This window comes from Poecilia reticulata, chromosome 11 (assembly GCF_904066995.2).
Source record: "Poecilia reticulata chromosome 11, P_reticulata-male-v2, whole genome shotgun sequence".
NCBI classification, from domain to species: domain Eukaryota; kingdom Metazoa; phylum Chordata; class Actinopteri; order Cyprinodontiformes; family Poeciliidae; genus Poecilia; species Poecilia reticulata.
The window spans coordinates 4,238,538-4,257,568 of NC_088840.1; the positions used below are offsets into that span (position 1 = coordinate 4,238,538).

The window sequence follows — 19,031 nt, forward strand, 5'->3', positions numbered from 1 at the left end:
TTGACCTTTGATGACCCCTGGAAACAACCATTAACGTCTTTAAAATGATAGCGACACAAAGGAAAACGTTTGACACCATTTTCGTTTCAGTTGAAGCAGCTGGAGGGTCTCAGGTGTCTTACCCACATGTTTGGACTAAAGTGTAGTGTTGTTAGATACAATTATTTTCTTCCAAAGAAAAAAAGTTGTGGTTTAAGGATTGCTCCAAATATTAGTTGACTTTGCCACAATCCTTTGGGGAAAAAAAACTGAAGATAAAAAGGGATTTCAGAAACAACGAGTCCAAGCGTACATCCAAATCTACTTGTGCCATATTTAAGTTTAAAATTAAATCTGGGATTTCTTAAAGGTCCACTATTATGCAAAATTCACTTTTTCCATGTTTCTGTGCTTCCATTTGACTACCTCATGCTACCTAGCAACCTGTAGCCATGGCCAGGCCGTCACCTGGCCACCCAAGTGGAGCTCCTCCCATTTTGTTACAAAATAAGCTAAATATGTTCTGCTATGGATACTGGAGAAGGAAAATGTTTTGCTGTCAGCATTTTCTCCCAATCGCGAAGAACGCAACAGAGTGGCTTCGTTTTATTTTTGCTTGCAATGTCTCTGCAATACTGCCACAGAAAGTTGAAGTTTAGAAAGGAGTCGTCTGAAAACAGAACATGGCAGGATTTACCAAAACACTTGGACTGAAAGTTCTGCTGCCACTGTTCGTCACAAAACTGCAGATAATGGCCATGTTAGTATATATTCATGTTTTACGTTTTTTGTGCTGTTGTTCAGCTGAACCTGATTTGTCATTTAGCATAAGCTAATGTTGAACGATAGCTGCTAGCCACTAGTCCTCTGTCTGAGATGTTATCTACAATGTCGCACATTTACTGATATATCTGAAAGTGATAGCCTACATTGAGAAGCTGCTGTGTTTGTGAAAACATGTTGGACACTTGGACATTACTGACATTGACAGATATATATATATATATATATATATATATATATATATATATATATATATATATATATATATATATATATATATCTTTAGTTTTTAATGTTGAAAGAGGTGCTTATCCTATAACATCGCAAATATACATTTTAAAACACCGGCCGTATTTGCCTAAATAAATAAAATAAAAATTGTTTTCAGCTGGTATCTAGGGCACACAACCCTGAAGAGAAGCAGAATCTCCAGATTTTGAATTAATAACGATATAAACATGAGTCAGATTCGCAGTATTTTTTAATCCTTTAATCCTTCACTGGTTGATGGTTGTTCAGGAGGCTCCACTTCTTCTTCTTCTGTGTCTGCTTTGGGGTCACAGATGTAGGTTTGTACCACTGAGCTTCTGTTTGTATCTATTTTCATGTGTCTGAGGTGGATACCTGTCAGGTTTTGGATTGGAGAATACAGGGAATTCACAGCGTGAAATGGGGGAGAAATTACGGTCGTTTCCCGGCCAAAACGGGAGACTTGACAAGTATGCCGAGATGCTAACATAAACACTGAGCTAGGAGGGCGTGGCCAGCAGAGGCTTATTTGCATAACGATGACGTAGCCCTAAAACTTCGCATTACAAAATGAGCTCAAAACAGACAGAACTGACTGAAATTTCAATAGCTAAGAATAATTTTGTGTAGTAAATATAACAAATATGTTTTGTACAACTCACAGACCTATTCCATAGCTTAAAGGAAGCGTAATAGTGGACCTTTAAGAATTTTGTGGATTGGAGATGTCCTCACTACAACTGATAGATTTAGGGCACTTTTAAGACGTTGATAGAACTTATGTCAACATATTGTCACTTTCCCAAAATAATGGCCTTTTATTTTTTTTGCCAAAAGTGATTTCTTTTGTTTGTTTGTTTTTTTGCCTAAGTTATTTTTTTGGCAATAAAAAGGGGTGGTGTCTGGCAAAAATCACTTTTGTCAAAAAATTACTTGCGCTATTATTTTAGGAATGTGACAATGTATGATACTGATAGATTCCCATTAAATAAGACTGAATGCTAAAATTGAGTCAAAAGGTGCTCCAGAAACACTTTTCCGACCAGGTTGTTGCATTTCTATTATTTTTATCTTCTATAAATGTGTAAAACAGAGATGTCTCATGAAGGTCTCGTTTTTACCTGCCACTTTAACAGGGGTGTGTATACCTTTAAAAGCTACTTCTACCTTATGTCAGCTCATTAAAAATATCTACAAGTTATGCTATCATCGGATTATATTAACGGTGAGTAATGCTGAAACAGAGAGGCACCAAATTGAAAGAACAAGGCGATTAGGCAACCATAGCACAAAAAAAAACAAAAAAAAAAACAGCTGACCAGTTTTAAATCCCAAGCAAAAAGAAGGAAGAGTAGAAAAAATAAATACCTCAGCATTGGCAAACATCTGCAGAAGCAAGAGAAATCAGATAAAAGGAAAGTTAGTTGAAGAAGTCCATCACCTTCACCAAAGTGTCAGCAGAAGCGCACGTGTTCATATTCATAGTAGTGAGTAATAATCATCATGCTGTCCTTTAGTAACACCAAAGTCTACAACTACAATCCCCATGTTAGCCTGAAAGCTAGCAGTGCCCATCTGGACAGGTAGTTTCTGTCTATTAAGGCTGCAGTCATTTACATTTTATTACGTGTGACAGAATAAAATGGATTTATGGCCGTCCTGATTCATAACGCCGCAGACGGGATGAAATGTGAGACGGCAGTGTGGCATTTTCACTGCGAGCTACGTCAGTGTCTAGGAGGCAGACATCTTAATAGCTGCTCTTCATCCACAGAGAAATAAAAGATATTATTTAATCATAAATGTCATAAACGCTATATTGCTTTGTGTGTGCGTGTGTGTGTGTGCGTGTCCGCACATGTGTGTGTTTGTGTAATTTCAGGACGCTACTGAAATGAAAAATGAAATTCTCAAATGGTACATAATTGAAACTATATTTATGATGGCATTTATCTTCATCTATGATCGAGATGATGGAGGAACAGCAAATTATTGCATTTTCAGGTTGTACATCTGATTTGTGATCCTTCAGACATGAAATATAATTCATCAGATCGGCATCTTGAGGGTTGTAATCTCAAGTCGGAATTTCCTGTTTGATAATAATTAAACACAACGACCCTCAAAGATGGAGGTTTTTAACAAACCTAGTCTTTCAACATAATGTCATAATATAGTAGATGTATTTGCTGGTGCTAAAGTATTTTTATTTGAATTGCTGTCTACTTGTATCCCAATAAATCAGGCATCTAATTTTCTAAACTTTACAAGTTGCTATAGTGCTTGAAAGGACAATGAGGAGGGAATATTAGTTTGTGTTTCTAATCACTGTTAGCAAATCTTAGCTGTAAGATTTACAACAACTTGTAAATCTTACTGGTTTTCTGAATTGTCACTGGAATGGAATTACAGTGCATAGACTTAGAATGAAAAATAGCATCAATGATGATGATTTTTGGACTTGAACTGGATTTGAATTATGTGTTTTGGGTCAAAATAATGAAACATGAAATAACTTCATTAAACTTTAGAAACTATAATTGGTTGTACACGTTTTGGAATAATTGTGGAATTTCTCCAATCTACATAAATTCAACATAAACGTCTATACATACTATGTAAGGTTAATGTAAGGTTAAATGTAAGGTTTAGTTACAGTATGGCCCATTCCAGAAAAAAAACAAAACATCCAGTTTGCGTGAGATCTACCATTTTTAACAAAAAGTAGTCAAATATCCTGGATTCAAAATTTGACTTTGTGGTCGAATGAAAAGCAGCACAATGCTAGTAAGCTAACGCTAACATTTGGATTAAAGCGAAATTTGTTCTTGGCAGATCAGCTTAGGTTCGCTTTTCAAAAATAATGAGATTTTTAAAGGGTGATCTTGTAGACATCAATAGAGATACATCTTTATTGTGTTCTGACTGTGTCCCAGAGTCGGGTTTGGACTTTACAACTAGCATTGTGTCACAGCTCTCAACACGATCACTTTCAACCTCTGCATCTTGTAGTACTGAGAATCCTTGTCCTTGTATTTATCTTTCTTTATCTCCACCTGACTGTTGCCGGTGCTGCCTGTGTGAGCGCGGAGCTGAGCAGACCTGAGTCCTTGTTACTGTACCTCGGCGGCAGGAAGCTCATTGCAGCTCTCTCTCTGGGCTCTCTTTGGATCGCAGTGGATTAACATCCACTGGAGCTCAAACTGAAAAAAATACATAAATAAAACCCCCAAAGATGTTAATGTTACAGAATATTCAAAGTTAGATGGTAGGGTTATTTTGTAACGATAAAGAAGGGTAATAAGATCCTTCATAATGATTATTTCTTTTCAGTTCAGAATCAGTAGTCTTTTGTTGAGGGGCTCCAGATTTTCCACTCATGCAGTTCTCTGCAGGGATTAAGTTATTTCCCTCCATTTGTACCGTCTGGAACCCAGCTGAGCAGTTTAGCTGTGACAGCAGCACTTTAGAAATTATAGCAGAGCTCAGCTTGCACATAAAGCTGAATGCATTTGTTCACAGAAAGAGCCGTTTTCCTGACAATGCTTGAGAGTGGAGCCAGGGCACACGATTAGACGCAGCGCGCATTGGTCTCCGTCTGGGGCTTACCACAACAGAGGCATCGGGGTCGGCATCCAGCCTGCCAATCAGCGTGTCTCCCTGTGTGTTGATGGGTCCTTTGCCCTTGATGGGTTTCTGATCCACAGGTTGGCAGTCCACATACAGCGTGACCTGGTCGCGCTCGACGCCGATCATCACCTTGTGCCACTTGGTGTTGAAGAGCACGGACAGGCCGGGGAAGGTGACGGTCTGCAGATTCCCATCCGCGCCCATCAGGAAGTACTCCAGGGCCTGCTGGTCGCCGTTTAGCCTGAGGCCAGCCTGCTTGTGGTCGTCTTCGTCCACTATTTGCCAGACATTCCACACCTTGCTGACCGTGTTCTTGATCATGCGAAAGGTGGTCATGAAGGAGTACTCATCCGGGAAACCCCGAGGAAAGTTAAGCCTGCAGATGAAGGTGAAGAGATCAATAGACAGTCGCTGGGTTTCCATTAACCGTGTAACTGGCGCAATTTGACATTTTGAAAATAAATGTGGTTAATTGGAACATGCCAATTTCAAATAAAACTTGTTTTTCAATCAGACGTTTTGGCTCCAGGATGAGGTGGGCTATTTTTTGACCGTATCAAAATCTATTTATTTTTGCAGAACTACAATGGAAACACTTTATTTTGCATCACACGAGTCAACATCTGGTGATCAACAACCAGATGTTGCCTCTGGTGGAAACCACAAAGAACAAAATGACAGGAAGTAGTAGGAGGATGATGGCGCTGCATGATTTTTAATGATTTTTCGAGGTAACACACATATTCACATGTGTTTCTTATTAAATGGGAACACTACAATGTCAAAATAGTTTGACATTAGCAGAACATTTACACATTTTTGCACACATTTGCAATGGAAATGCAGTTGGAGACTTTTTTTAATGAATGCTACTCAAAGGTACCCGGTGGTGTCACAACTCACAAAGACTTTGATCCAAATAATTTTGAGCCCTGTCATCTCTGTCTTTGAGATTCAAAGAAGAGCTAGCATAAGAGCTTTGGTGTATAAATCAGTCACATCATGCAGACCTGATTAACAGTCAGGAACTCTCTGTGATTTTGACAAGCCAACCTCTCAGAAGGCGGTAAATTCATGAATGGCCACTGCAACCTCTGCTGAGTCGTAAATGATTGAGGCAAGGCAATAAAAGGAGGGCTTTCCTATAGCCTAATAAAGTGAATGAAAACTTCTCTACCAAGTGTTGCCTTAGGTCAGAAAGTCTGGAAGCATGCGGTGCTTCTTGCCCCGCACTTGATGAGAGAAGGAGAACAGTCGAAGCTAAGGAGGCATTGCCTGTACCACTAGACGTAGCAGAGGAATAACAATGAGGTATTTGCATTCAGGGCACCGGGCCTGAGTGGCATTGGTGAGGGGTGCCAGTGACTTGCGTAACAGCCTCTTAAGTAAAGCTGGCATACAGAAACTAACATTAGTCCAAACAGAGCGGTGCAGGCACTCTGGGAAACACCGAAGGCAACCTTGGTTATGTAACGTTGCTAAAACCTTCGACGTATACTCGGTCCAGGAAGCAGGTCTATGTCCAGAAATCAGCTAGTTGAAACTAAATGCAGCACAAAAATCGCAAGCTAAAAATTTGCATAGGTATGTAAAAGTATTGGCATCCCTTGAATTTAGCCTTTTTGCCACATTACAGTAATGTGAATTGTAATTGAAACATACAACTTCAATGTATGTTTTTGGGGTTTTAATGGATGAGGCAATAAAGTGAAAACTACTGTTTTCACTTTATTTTTGTAAAGTGTGGCATAGCCTCTTGACATTTACACATTTAGGGACAGAAGTTTTGACCGGTTTCTCTCTGCTACACAGTTCAAGCTCAGTCAGATTGGATGAAGAGCATGAGCGCTGTATGCCGTTTTGCATGTTTACCAGATTGACCAGATTTTAATTTTAGTGTTTTCTGACCGGGGCGTCTTCCACCACAATATATTGTCAATTTAGTAATAAAGCACTATATAAAACAGCTTGTGACTGCACCAATGATCACAAACCCACAATAAAATAAGACTCAACAATAAAACACAACAGTTGAAAAATATAAGTTACAATATCGGGTCATTGAATAGAAATGGGTTTTTAAAAGCACCTTAGAATGATCCAAACTGTGAACAGATCAAATATGAAAATGTAGGTTTATCCATAAGATAAGAGCAGCAAGAGCGAAGTTACGATCACCTCTACTCTTAAGTTTGGCTCTTGGAACCTATATAAACTGTTATTTATTTGGATTAAGAACAGACATAGAGGGGCCTGAAGATAAGCCGGGCCTAAACCTTTTAAAACTATTAAAAGAATCTTAAAATCAATCCGATAAGATACAAGCTGCCCTTAACTGGCGTTATATTTTCTTGTTTCCGTGTTCCTGTTAAAAGTCGGACTGCAGTATTTTGAATCACTTTGGAGACGCTGTAGGGAAGATTGATCCATGAATTGCAGTAATCTATGCGTGTTGTAATAAAAGCATGAATGGTTTTCACAGTCTTTGTAACAGAAACAAGATTTTAAATGGAAAAACAACTTGATTTCACAACTTAACCAGGGTTGTCAGTAAAGTTCTTTTGTCCAAATAGTATAACTTGTTCTATTTAATTTAGGCTGGTTTCATGGACTGAAAAGTACAACGCCTCTGCGGGAAGAGTGGTCATCTCGCAGCCCAGCTGATCCCAGCTGATCCCAGCTGATCCCAGCTGATCCCAGCTGATCCCAGCTTCTACCTGCCACATGGGGGCGCTCAAGCCACTGAACCACAGATTGGCTAGTGGAAAATACTTTAAATGGACAGTATGAATAAATAGGCTGTTCATAAATTCAGTCCATTGCTAATAGTACTAATACTAATTCTGTTGGCAGAATCCACTGGATCTCTGAAGTTCCTCCAGATTTACCAAGGGCCTCGTTTCTCATTCATTTTCCCCAATCCTAACCTTAACTTTCCTTACCTGACTAGTTGAGTGGGACAATCGTATCTTGATACGTTTGGAGTTGTCGTTCCATTTTCACTTGTTAGCATTTGTTTATCACCTAACCTGGCTTTAGTCTTCTTGCTAGCTTTCTCTCCGTCTTGTCTGCTCTGTTTTGTTGTGTTTACGACATTGTTTGATTAGCAGCATTCTCTGATCATATTTATTCAGAAATGAAATTATATACAAGCTAATTGGCTGCCTTAAATGTCATTTAGGGGTATCAAATTAAGAGGGCTGAATAGGAACTTTGAAAGATGCAAGAATTTGACTGAAAGTACACAAGTGAGTGGAAACTTCAATGCTTAAAATGTTGAAAAGTTTGAAGGTTGTCTAACTTTCATAGAGAGGAAATTGCACATTTATTATTAATTTTTACTTTAAATTGAGTATATATATATATATATATATATATATATATATATATATATATATATATATGAGAATGACAAATTTTCTGAATAACAGCTTCTCCCTTCAACTTGGCCTCAGGGTAAGCAGAGCAGGCTCACTCAGGATGGCAAAGCAAACCTTTAATTACAGCCTGCAGAGGAAACCAGACTTATTTCATTTTTTATTCTAAAACCTTCAGCAAGCACCATAAGCTAATTTATCACTGCAAAGGCAAGCAAGGAGAACACACACACACACAAACATTCTGCTCTGCTGTGCATGTGTGTGAAACGTCTGGACATGTTTTTTTTTTGGCCCCCACCAATTACATGCTGCTCGGCACACTGTAACATCTGCGCCTGTAATAATGCACCACCTGCATCAGGAGGCCGTTGCGGCGCGCTCCACTTTTGGTGCGGTTTCATGTCTTCCTCCGAAGCCTCCCGTACTGTACTTACATGGTCGGAATTTGAAAGTTGGCCTCCCTGTCGAGACGGTAGGCCACCTGGAGGGGAGTGGAGCCGTCCACCTTCCTCACACCTTTCAGGGGAATCACGTCCAGCTGGAACTGGGTGATCAGATCGAAACCTGTCGACAGGAGACGGGGGGCAGGGAGGGAAGGGGCATGTCAGGAATTTGAGATGTCTTTGCTGCCGGAGAGAAGGAAGATGCTATCTCCGCATTTGCGTTATCTTTGGTTTTCGGATCAAAAGTGGAGATGGTGTGTAAGAAACAGCTGATGTTTCCTGTTATATCCAGAAAGTGGGCCATACTAAGCTCCTTAATGAAACCACCAAGCAATTGCGTACAGATGTTTTGGAAAAGTCATTACTGCTGCAGTGAGCAGTTACAGGCTTGTTGAGCTGTACACAAAAATTCTGTAAAACTCAAGTGGAAAGTTTAGATTCCCTTGAATGCAACCTAGCCAATCATCGCTCGGTGATGAAATTACCTGCTTTTTCTTTGCCTACTGTATTCCTTCTTGTTTTTTTTTTGTTTTTTTTTTACCTGGAAGGTCATCTTGTCCGTTTCTTATCGGTGGGCAGACAGTGTCCCCGTCCAGTCGACTCAGGTCTAATTCTGACGGCACAAACAAGAAGACAGTGAGGACATAGGTCTTTTTCATAAATGAGTTTGACAACTATCACATTTGATTTCAGGAGACAGCTAAATGAAAGGCAATGTCTTTCATGTCAAAGAGAATTCCCATCAAAATGCACTGGTTTGCAATTTTAATGCAAGGCTCTGTTACAGAACTTTAAAGATACATTCTTTTTTTTCTTTTTTGGGTGTTTTTCACTAACAAATCTGGAAGATTTCACAAAAGCATACTAAATAAAAGAAAATTACTGATTCTGCTTTAGTGCATGTACAAGTTGAACAGGAAGCAAGCTGGTATTAGCAAACAGAAGCCACTTTTTCAACATTTCAGTAAACATACTGAAGTAGTACGGCTCCTTTTGAGCTGCAACGGCTTCAAGTTTACATGTGAGACCAAAGTTTGAGTCCAATCATTCCCAAGCTGTCGGTAAAGCTATAGATGTTATATACAATAACATTGTATATAACATATACAATAGGGGAGGGGGGGGACCAAACAACATCACAAGAATCATCTTAAGAACTTGCATCTGTTTGTATTCCTGTTTGGCTTTTCCATCTGGTTGGGTTTCCATGCCTTTTCTCCACTTATAAATCGAGAAAATGTAGGTTACCTTAAAGTCTCATAGGATTTGCTATTACAGTTTGTTGCTTGCATTCTGTCCTCAAACTATGCTAACTGCTGATCAGTGGGATTTCTTCCTTACCTGTCTTCTCTGGAGTTGAGTGAAATGATGATAGTAGATGCTATAAAGCAGGTACATTCATGGTGAAGCTAACTGGTGAGGCTGGGTTCATCATTTCTGCCTGGCATTGACTTTAGGAGAAAATAGCAATGGGACGTAGCAATTCTTCAGCAAGAATCATTAAAAACTTCCTGATTGAACATGACCGCATGCTTATAATCAGCCGTTTTTTATTGATATTGTAATTGTTGCTATTGTATGCATATTTTGTTTGTTGCTATGGTTAGGGAAACGGGTATAACCCGAGGACGGGAGCCACCAGAGGGGCTCATCAAGTCAGCACTCTGAGTCAGCGCATTAACAACTACCAGCATGAAAACAACACATCTGGAAGCCCTTCCTACGTCCCACACAAACTGCTGAGAAACGAGATAAACCGGTGAAGCGGTATTTATAATCCCATATTTACCACCGCAAAACACTTAAAACTGACTGAGCATGTTAGCCTCAAGTTGTTAAAAGTTACTGCCTGCCGCGACATTACGTGCAGAGAACCAGTCATTAGCGCAATGAGGTGGAGATGAACCGCGGCTGGGACTGCACATGCGTCTGCGTTTGTGTGTGTGTGCGCGCGCGTGCCGTGATAATGAGGCGGATTCCGCAATGCATTGCCGCGCGTGGCGCTCTCTGCGCGTCCATGTTGGATTTGTCAAGCCTCGAAATGAGAGCAGGGAAAGGGAATGCTGTGATTATCAGAGAGGAGGATTAATCTGATTTAATGCCTTGACACAGAGCAGCACACTGTCTGCTATTTTTGGCCCTTGTGTCCTCTAATAATGAGATAGACCTAGCAGTGCTGCTCCGCGCGAATGCTGGTTTTTACCTTTCCTTGTTGGGTTTTTGCTGAACAGGCTCAAAGAAACACTGGAGTTTGCATGATGTGCACTTCAGGAGGATTTTTAGAGAAGGAGGTTGTACTCACGTCCAAGAGCTGGTGCAGCGAGGTGGGAAAGAAGAGCCACACACAGGAGGGAGCGTGTCGACACTGATGGATGGCATTGTTGCTCTCTGTTGAGGAACGGTAGTGAAAATCAGTATTCGGTCATGTGTCTCACTTTGTTTGACATTTTCCCTTTTATCTGAATCGATAAAACGCCGCAGGAATGTCACGCAGCACTTAGCCAGTGACCTTGGTTCTCAGTCTTGGCACGTAAAAGGAAGAATTCCTGCCATTGCTTAAACCAGTGTTTTTCAACCTTTTTTGAGTCAAGGTACATTATTTTAATTGAAAAAATCTCGAGGCACACCACCAACCAAAAATGTAAACAAAGATACTCTGTAGCCGCCTATATTACATGTAGAGTCACTCTCATCAAAGTCTCTTGAATAGGAATCAAACACAAAAATGTATTTTTTTTATCACATTTTACATTTCTTATTTCAAATTGCACTTAACATGTCCACTTCAAAAATACCCCTGAACAGTGCCACAACACTGTGGTGTTAAATTTAAAGAAGTTGTAGAAAACTTCAAAGTGTTTTACAAACTAATCCACAAGCATTCTTATAGCCAGAATACAGAAAATAATTCTTTTTCTGAAAGAAGGAATAATATTTGGGAAACATTTCACTTCATATTCACTGTTACAATATGAAGAGTTGCATGTACAATAAAAGCTGCTCTCGGTTTTCCTAAGGACCCAGCAGAGGGCGGCGTCCCAATAAATCTGCTGTAAGGACGCAGCACTCCGTCTCCAAAGCCGAACCATGGTTTCGTTCACACCGAGCTTAAGTACAGCGGCTCTATTTCCCTCCTGTAGTGCCAGATCGACAGCCCTCAACTTAAAAGCTGCATATGAGTTTGAAAACATTTTTTCGTCGTGACTGCTGCTAGCATGTGGTTGTTCTAAATGAAAATTAACACGTTCTTCTTTTGATTTACAATTTTGACTTCTGATAATTGACTTCCTGCTAGAGAGCCCCCTGGTGGTTGAAGAAAAATCCACAGATAAGCTGCACCGGGCTACAATCCGCATGGTTCAAAGCTTAGAAAAAAGTAGCAGCTTATAGTCCAGAAAATACGGTACCGTAGGTGAAATTGAATAATTTCCGCGGCACACAGTGGTTGAAAAACACTGGCTTAAACTGTGCTTCCTTTTGACTCCAGTAAATGGAAAGAAATCAAACAAATGTTATTGAAACATTAAATGTCACATGAAGATAACATTTTTAAAAATCGGTTAACTAAGCGTTATGAAAATGAACCCAGCTGAAGATTTGGACAAGAAACAAAGAGCAAACTGCATTTTAACAGGCTATTTATAAAAATGAAAGGCATGTCAGGTATTTGTATATTTTGAACTAAAATAAACTTGGATGTATCGATCACCTGTTTCTGTAGTTGTGTTTTCCTTTCACTCCTTTCTTTCTTTAAGCTAACATTACCTTAAGTTAAGCTAGAGGATGCTAGCTTTCTTTAAGCCAGTGTCATTACTTTAACCATCCTTGCTAGCTTAAATAAAGACGGAATGTAAACAAACAATGAAAGAATCATCATCGACAAGATTATTGCTCCTAAAAAGTAAGCTAGCATTAGCTGCTAAAGATGTTTGTGTTGAACATTTGAAGCTCAAAATGGAGACAGCACAAATATCAGCAGTAGTTAGTAATAGTACAATAACACCGTTTCAAACATTACACCACTTATTAGATTAAAAAATATATTGCTATGGGGGTGCTGTGGTGGCGCAGGGGCCACGCACAACCCATGAGGCCTTAGTCCTCATGGCGGTGGTTGCAGGTTCGATTCCCGGCCTGGCGACACTTGCTGCATGTCTTCCCCCTCTTTCCTGTCAAAATACTTTCAAATAAAGGCCACTAGAGCCAAAAAAAAAATTATATATATATATATATATATATATATATATATATATATATATATATATATATATATATAGTGGCGATTCCCAAACCGGGTTTTCTGCATGGAGTTTGCATGTTCTCCCTGTGCATGCGTGGGTTTTCTCCGGGTACTCCGGTTTCCTCCCACGGTCCAAAAACATCACTGTCAGGTTAATTGGCCTCTCCAAATTGCCCCTAGGTGTGAGTGTGTGTGTGCATGGTTGTGTGTCTCTGTGTTGCCCTGTGACAGACTGGCGACCTGTCCAGGGTGACCCTGCCTCTCGCCCGGATCGTTAGCTGGAGATAGGCACCAGCACCCCTGCCGACCCCACTGAGGGACCAGGGTGAAAGAAAATGGATGGATAAAAATATATTGCACTAAAAGGTTGTCTGTTAGTTTTCTACAGGAAAATACATTACATTTAGGCCACCATGCATCTCATGTTGATGTTTTGACTATTTAGAAAACAAAACAGTTAGAACTCTTGCTTCTTTGAAGAAAAAGTACAAAAATATGAAACGGACATGGAAATGACACTCTCCTGTGTCAGGGCCAGCATATCAAGAGAAACATGACCACATAATGACTTTTGGGTCAAGATGGTGAGGAAGACTGTTACAGCAGCAGTACTTCAGAAAACCACAAGGATTTATATGGCATTTTGATGAGGAGCAAGGAAGACAGCACAAATACTGTTGTGAAGACACAAAAGAGGGCTCTACATGTAACAGCCACTACAGTTAGATCAACCAAAATTTGGTATGTTCTGAGTCATTTCTTAACTTGCCAAGAAAGTCAAAAACTTCCTCATGATCTGTCTTGAGGCAGATCAACACAGGACCTAATGGAGGATGCTGTGGTTCTGCCTTATTTTGCTTGGCCGGCTACATCATGCACTCAAACAGCAAAGCATTTTAGCCTCCACACTGGTCAGCTGTTAAGGACTTTGACCATCTTGCGTGGCAGCTCAACGTAACAGCGGCAGGTCAATTTCAGCTTTCCATAACGTCTCAGTCGTTTCATGTTTTGCTTCTGGTAAAGAAATAATTCTGTCCAATACAGTTGTTGTCCTTGAATTACATGGGTTAAAATCTAACCTAAACATTTCAAATGTTAAAGGGTTGAAGCTGACTTTTCCTACTTTAGCCAATCCTTTACATAAGCAGCAATATTGTACATCATTGTTTAAGTTGAAAGTAGTTTGAGACAGGGAAGTTGATATATAGGTAAGGATGAATGGGGGGCAAAAAAACAGGAATAGTCATACGGCTTTCCTGTGTAATCTTTCTTGGCAATAAACATATGTTTGTGTAGCATTCTATCATCACTCTGACACCGTCTTCCTTTAGCTTCCTTTCAGCCTTTCTGTCTTGATTTTTGACAGCTCTCTACTCATCCGAACCCATCATCAGGAAGGCCGACTTTAATAGCGACGACTCCTTTCCAAAGGCTGAAATTGCAGCTCGTCAGTCTGAGAAATAGAAGAAGTAGGGGAGGTGTTGTAGTGTGTGCAGCCCATCTCCACAGCTTCGTGTATGTTTGCTTGAGGAAAAGAAGGTATGTTGAATAGTGTGTGAGTGAAGTGTCATCAGAATGACTAAAGGGTAAGTCACTGGGGTCTCTTCAGAGGTGGAGTTGTTTTGCTGTACACCTTTAAAGAACATCTTCAGAAACCCAGTGGGAGGGCTGTCTGCCTTCAATCCCAATCTTTCTTCAAAGCAGAATATATATAAGTAAGGGTCTGGTAATTTGGGTCCTCAAGGGCCAGTGATGTACATGTTTAAGATATTTCCTTGCTTGAGTCCAGCCAATTTAAATAAATTGATCATTAGCAGGGCTATTGCCGAGCCAGGGGAACAGGCTGAGGAAATAATTTAGTTATTTCAATGAGGTGTGATGTAACAACACATCTAAAGCTCGCAAGACTGTCCAGCTTTTAATATGGACCCATCTCATATACACGCAAACATGTATAGTTCAGCAAGAATATGCTTAAGTTTTGCTACAGGTAAAGCATAAAAAGACATTTTATCTTATCGTTTCAATCAATCAAATTTTATTTGTATAGCACATTTCAGCAGCAAGGTATTTCAAGGTGCTTTACATAATTAAAAAAATTTTAAAATAAAAACAGCATGTGACATTGAATAAACAGTAAGAAAGAGAAAGAGATTTTGAAAAAAATATATATATATATCTTACTTACTATAATTATAAATACTTTAAAAGTACTTTTTTTTACTTAATTGCCATATGGTAATCACTAGAAGAGCTAGATTCTTGAGTCTGGCAGAGTTTTATTGATATTCAACTTTTGAAATGTAATGACCTCAAAGTAAAAACAGTAATAAATCAGGTACAGTTAATGTGACAAAGCAGGTACAGCTTTGTGACGTTATGTTTTAAATGTGACAAGGCTGGCCCATTTACTGTTTCAGTTATTTATTATCATTTCCATGTAAAATCTATTTTTTGCAGGTCAAAAATCTAATTACCGTAATTGTGGTATTTATTTGATGCTAAGAGCACAACACAAAATCTTCTTGACCAAAAAGTTACAGAGAATATATATGCTGATCAGTTGCACAAATAAACATACATATCTACCCTACCATTGAACAACCCAGTCATTGAACATGACTGGGTTTCCATTTACCATAAAATTGTGCAAATTGGAATTACGAAAATAAATTTACTTAATGGCAATGCACCAGTATTGAAAAAAATACACCTTTTTTCAAAGAAATTTTTTTTTGCACATGGATAAGATGGTTTTTCCGCCATGTCAAAATTTGTGTATTTCATAAAACTGAAGTGAAAACACTTTTTGTATCACACTAGTCACGTGATCACCAACCGGATGTTAGTACTGGTGGTGGAAAATACAAAGACGACGACAGGAAGTAGTATTAAGTTGATGTTGATGATGCAACATGTTTTTCAATGACTTGGCATGTGAACAAACTTATTTACATGTGATTTTGTGGCATTTCTTGTTAAGTGGAATCGCCACACTTGTGAAATTGTGTTTTTTCAAGATTGGAATATTGACAAAGTATTACGCACATATGTAATGGAAGCGCAGCTATCGTTAGTTAGCTACATTTCTTTGGTGGAGGTTTTCCAATGACTCTACAAAACGAGTTATCCAGGGAACTTGGAACATTGGTTCTGAGCCAACATTCATTCAGAACATTGGATGAACCTTTCAGGTATGGATGTGGTGACTTCAAGATTAACCTCAGAGGTACCAGGACTATAAGTAGGGATATCAGGACCTCTTTGTAGAGGCAAGCCTTAGTAAGAGGACCAGGTCTTCAACTATGGGGTCCAGCAACCTGTGTACACACCACCAACAGGAGGCACTGTACCTGACAAATTATCCCAACTGCCTTTATAGTGACCCAAAAAAGATGGAACTCTCCGTTCAGGTTGGGGGTCAATCTCTGCCAAGAGCAGAGGAGTTTAAGTATCTTAATTATCTTGGTGTCTTTCTCTCAAATGATAGTTGGATGAAATATTAGATGGATTGAAAGTGAAGTTTTTGATTGACCTTCTAACCCTCACTTATGGCTCTATGGGATGGAATTGTTACAAGCAGCTGACCTGCCCTTTGTCAATTAGCTTTAAGATGAGATGAGGAACTCTGTAGTCTGATGGGAGCAGCTGCTCCACCTCCTCATCTAGGCGTCTCCAAAGGGAGGCACCCAGGAGGCGTTCTTCAATAACAGGCGATCCCAAAGGAGACCCAGAAATTACTGTGGGGACTTCATGTCCTTTCAGTTGTCAGTTCAACAACCCAGATTGAGCCAGAAAGTATTGCTGTTATAAAGGATGTCAAGGTTTCTGTCTCAGACCCGCTGCCCTATGAAACGGTCTTAGTGAACCAAGATTCACCATTTCATCCCAGGTTAGCATCACATTGGATCACCACTGAAGTGTCTCGTCTCACCTCATCAGGAGAAATTATAGTTACACCTCTACTGCCTAACATTTACCGTTTACATAATTTATGGGCATCACAGAAAGTGTAAGGTACTTTCCACTTACTGACACCAACTCTGGGATGCCCCTTTGGTGCCCCTTCAAGTTTGAGAACAACCCAACCCTCCAGGCATGATTTCTGTCCAACCTTAACCAATATCTAGCAATCCTTACGGAGTCAGACATGACTCTGTTTACTAATGATTACAATAAAAAGGTATGGATAGATAATCTTAAGATGTTAGCTCAATCCTTTTTAGTTTTGGCAGCAACATAAGAGTAACTGTTGCTATCAGATGATCTCTAGAACCAGGAGCTGGTATGAGAAAAGATTCTGAGGTAGAAGTTCAGCATGAGATACTTACCTCTTCGAAGCAGAGCAGCGGAAGGCCATGCTTCCAATTTTCTGAAACAGGGATGGTCGGTCTTGGCAGAAACGCTCTCTGGGATGTAAGGTGCAAGGAACAGAAGGAGCTGCGGATGTCAGAAAAAAAAATCCCCCTGCCTGAAACCGGCCCTACCTGCTCATAATGAGGACTGGCTGACAGAAGTGGTGCAGGGGATGTTCAAGCGTTTTTAGAGGCCACATAAAAGTTTGTTCAATGGTTTCCCATTGGCCAGGAGCTCTTTAGGAGGTGGCGACTTGGGTTTTATTACCAACATGTAAAAAAGTTGCAGAAGCCCCAAAGACTTTTTATAGGAACACCATTAAGTTTCTCCTAATAACACATCCCCCCACATGCATAATTATCTAGATAATTGTCCTCTTCGTAACAAAGGAGCGGATTTCATAATCACGTATGCTGAGCAGTGAAGCAGAAGAATGTTAGCTGGTGGTGTTGACACAAGAAAAGCCTTGTCATTATCTGAAGATGCCTAGGAGACGAGACATGCTGCTTCTGTACGCTGCAGGTTGTGTAATTGATCCTGCGGTGTTTGATCTGCTCTCTAGAAGATCTGAGAACGTAAAACGACGACCACAGGCAGACTTCTAGGAGGAACGTCACATCCTAACGGAAAATATTCTCTGAGATTCCTTGATGCTCTGATATTTCTTCGGCATTTGCAGCCGTTCTTACAATTCTCGCAAGAAAATCTTCCATGTTTTTTTTTTTTCTGTTTAAAAATATGTCAGTACTTCTACAGAAGCTGCGTTGAAGAGCAGGAACTGCATTCAGATGTTAATTTCTCTGAAGTTGGTTTTGCTTTAAAGGGAGGGAAATTAATTCTAGTAGGAATCAAATGACATCAAAATCAACTGAGCCCCTGATGCTCATATTAATGCAGTATGTAACTTTTATTTAAAAAACAACAACTTTTTTTAGGTATTTGTTGAAACTGTCACTATGTTGTGACAGTATGGTGTGAGAAAGATGATCTGTTAAAATATCAAGCTCTTCTGCCTATTCCCAGTGCTCCCAGTGCTAACTAGTAGCAACCAATCAGAGCCAGGAGGCGGGTCTTATCGCTGTCACACTTGCATACTCGCTGCTCACAACCCTCATTCTTTATTCTCCTTGCAGTCTGCTACACTACAGCGTAATCCCCATTGAAGAGTTTGCCAGAAATGCTAAGGCTAGTTAGTATGGCCACATGACGCGGATAAACGGTTTTCCTGGATTGGTAAGTTCTTTTCCACCATATGCACATTTAGTAGTGTGTACACAATGGTGATTGACAGCGCTAAGGCCCTCCTCCTGGCTTTGATTGGTTGCTTTTGGTCAGGAGAAGTGCATCTCTACAGATTAAAATAGTAGCTCTGGGAGGAAATGGAGGAGATCTATCTTTTCACAGATTATCTGTCTCCTACCATACTGTCAAAAAATGTTGTCAAAAAACCCTAACCCTCATCCTGCAACATTAACCAGTGGATGTCAAAATGTATGCCTAAATCATGTTACAGAGTCAGACCGGGCCGTTTGTAAAGCTACACCCCAATAGGAAAGCTGATACAGTCAGAGGGTGAGCGCTCATGTTTCTAACCCAGATAATTAAGAGCGCCTGTATCTCTCTCACTGACAGGGAGAAAACAGTTTGCGAATGTTCCTTCACGAGGCTTCCCCCATGACTCGAACTCTTGTGACCCACGGTCAACCCTCCAGGCAAAGTAAAAAAAATTAAAAATGGCTGTGGAGATGTGAGTTATGGTCTGAAGGATGGTTGGTGGTTGATGGAGGTATGCTGTAAGTACAGAAACCTGAAGAGAAATTTTTACTTTCAAACTGTGTTGGACTACGGAGCATATAAATAGATTCCACGACAGCACAGCTCATGTTGTGTGGTGTACAACATACTGTAACAATGAATATGTTTGAGAAAGACATTCATAAATAATTACATCCATCCTCTGGCGTACCTTCT

The 19,031-nt window shown here is 39.9% G+C and overlaps 1 protein-coding gene across 2 annotated transcripts in view; it reads right to left on the bottom strand.

Annotated features, from left to right (window-relative positions):
• Nucleotides 1-17,391, bottom strand: part of col9a1c (collagen, type IX, alpha 1c) — a 31,933-nt gene extending 14,542 nt beyond the window's left edge. Inside the window, exons 1-7 of one of the 2 annotated variants that reach the window (XM_008421350.2) lie at nt 17,036-17,391; nt 10,767-10,852; nt 9,006-9,077; nt 8,456-8,585; nt 4,621-5,017; nt 4,134-4,214; nt 2,380-2,397 (exon numbers count right to left, since the gene is read on the bottom strand). In XM_008421350.2, coding sequence (XP_008419572.2) covers nt 2,380-2,397; nt 4,134-4,214; nt 4,621-5,017; nt 8,456-8,585; nt 9,006-9,077; nt 10,767-10,852; nt 17,036-17,064 — 813 coding nt within the window. In that variant the 5' untranslated portion in view covers nt 17,065-17,391. The remainder of the gene's footprint in view (nt 1-2,379; nt 2,398-4,133; nt 4,215-4,620; nt 5,018-8,455; nt 8,586-9,005; nt 9,078-10,766; nt 10,853-17,035) is intronic. The other variant, XM_008421351.2, reaches the window with a different exon arrangement.
• Nucleotides 17,392-19,031: the final 1,640 nt, after the last annotated feature.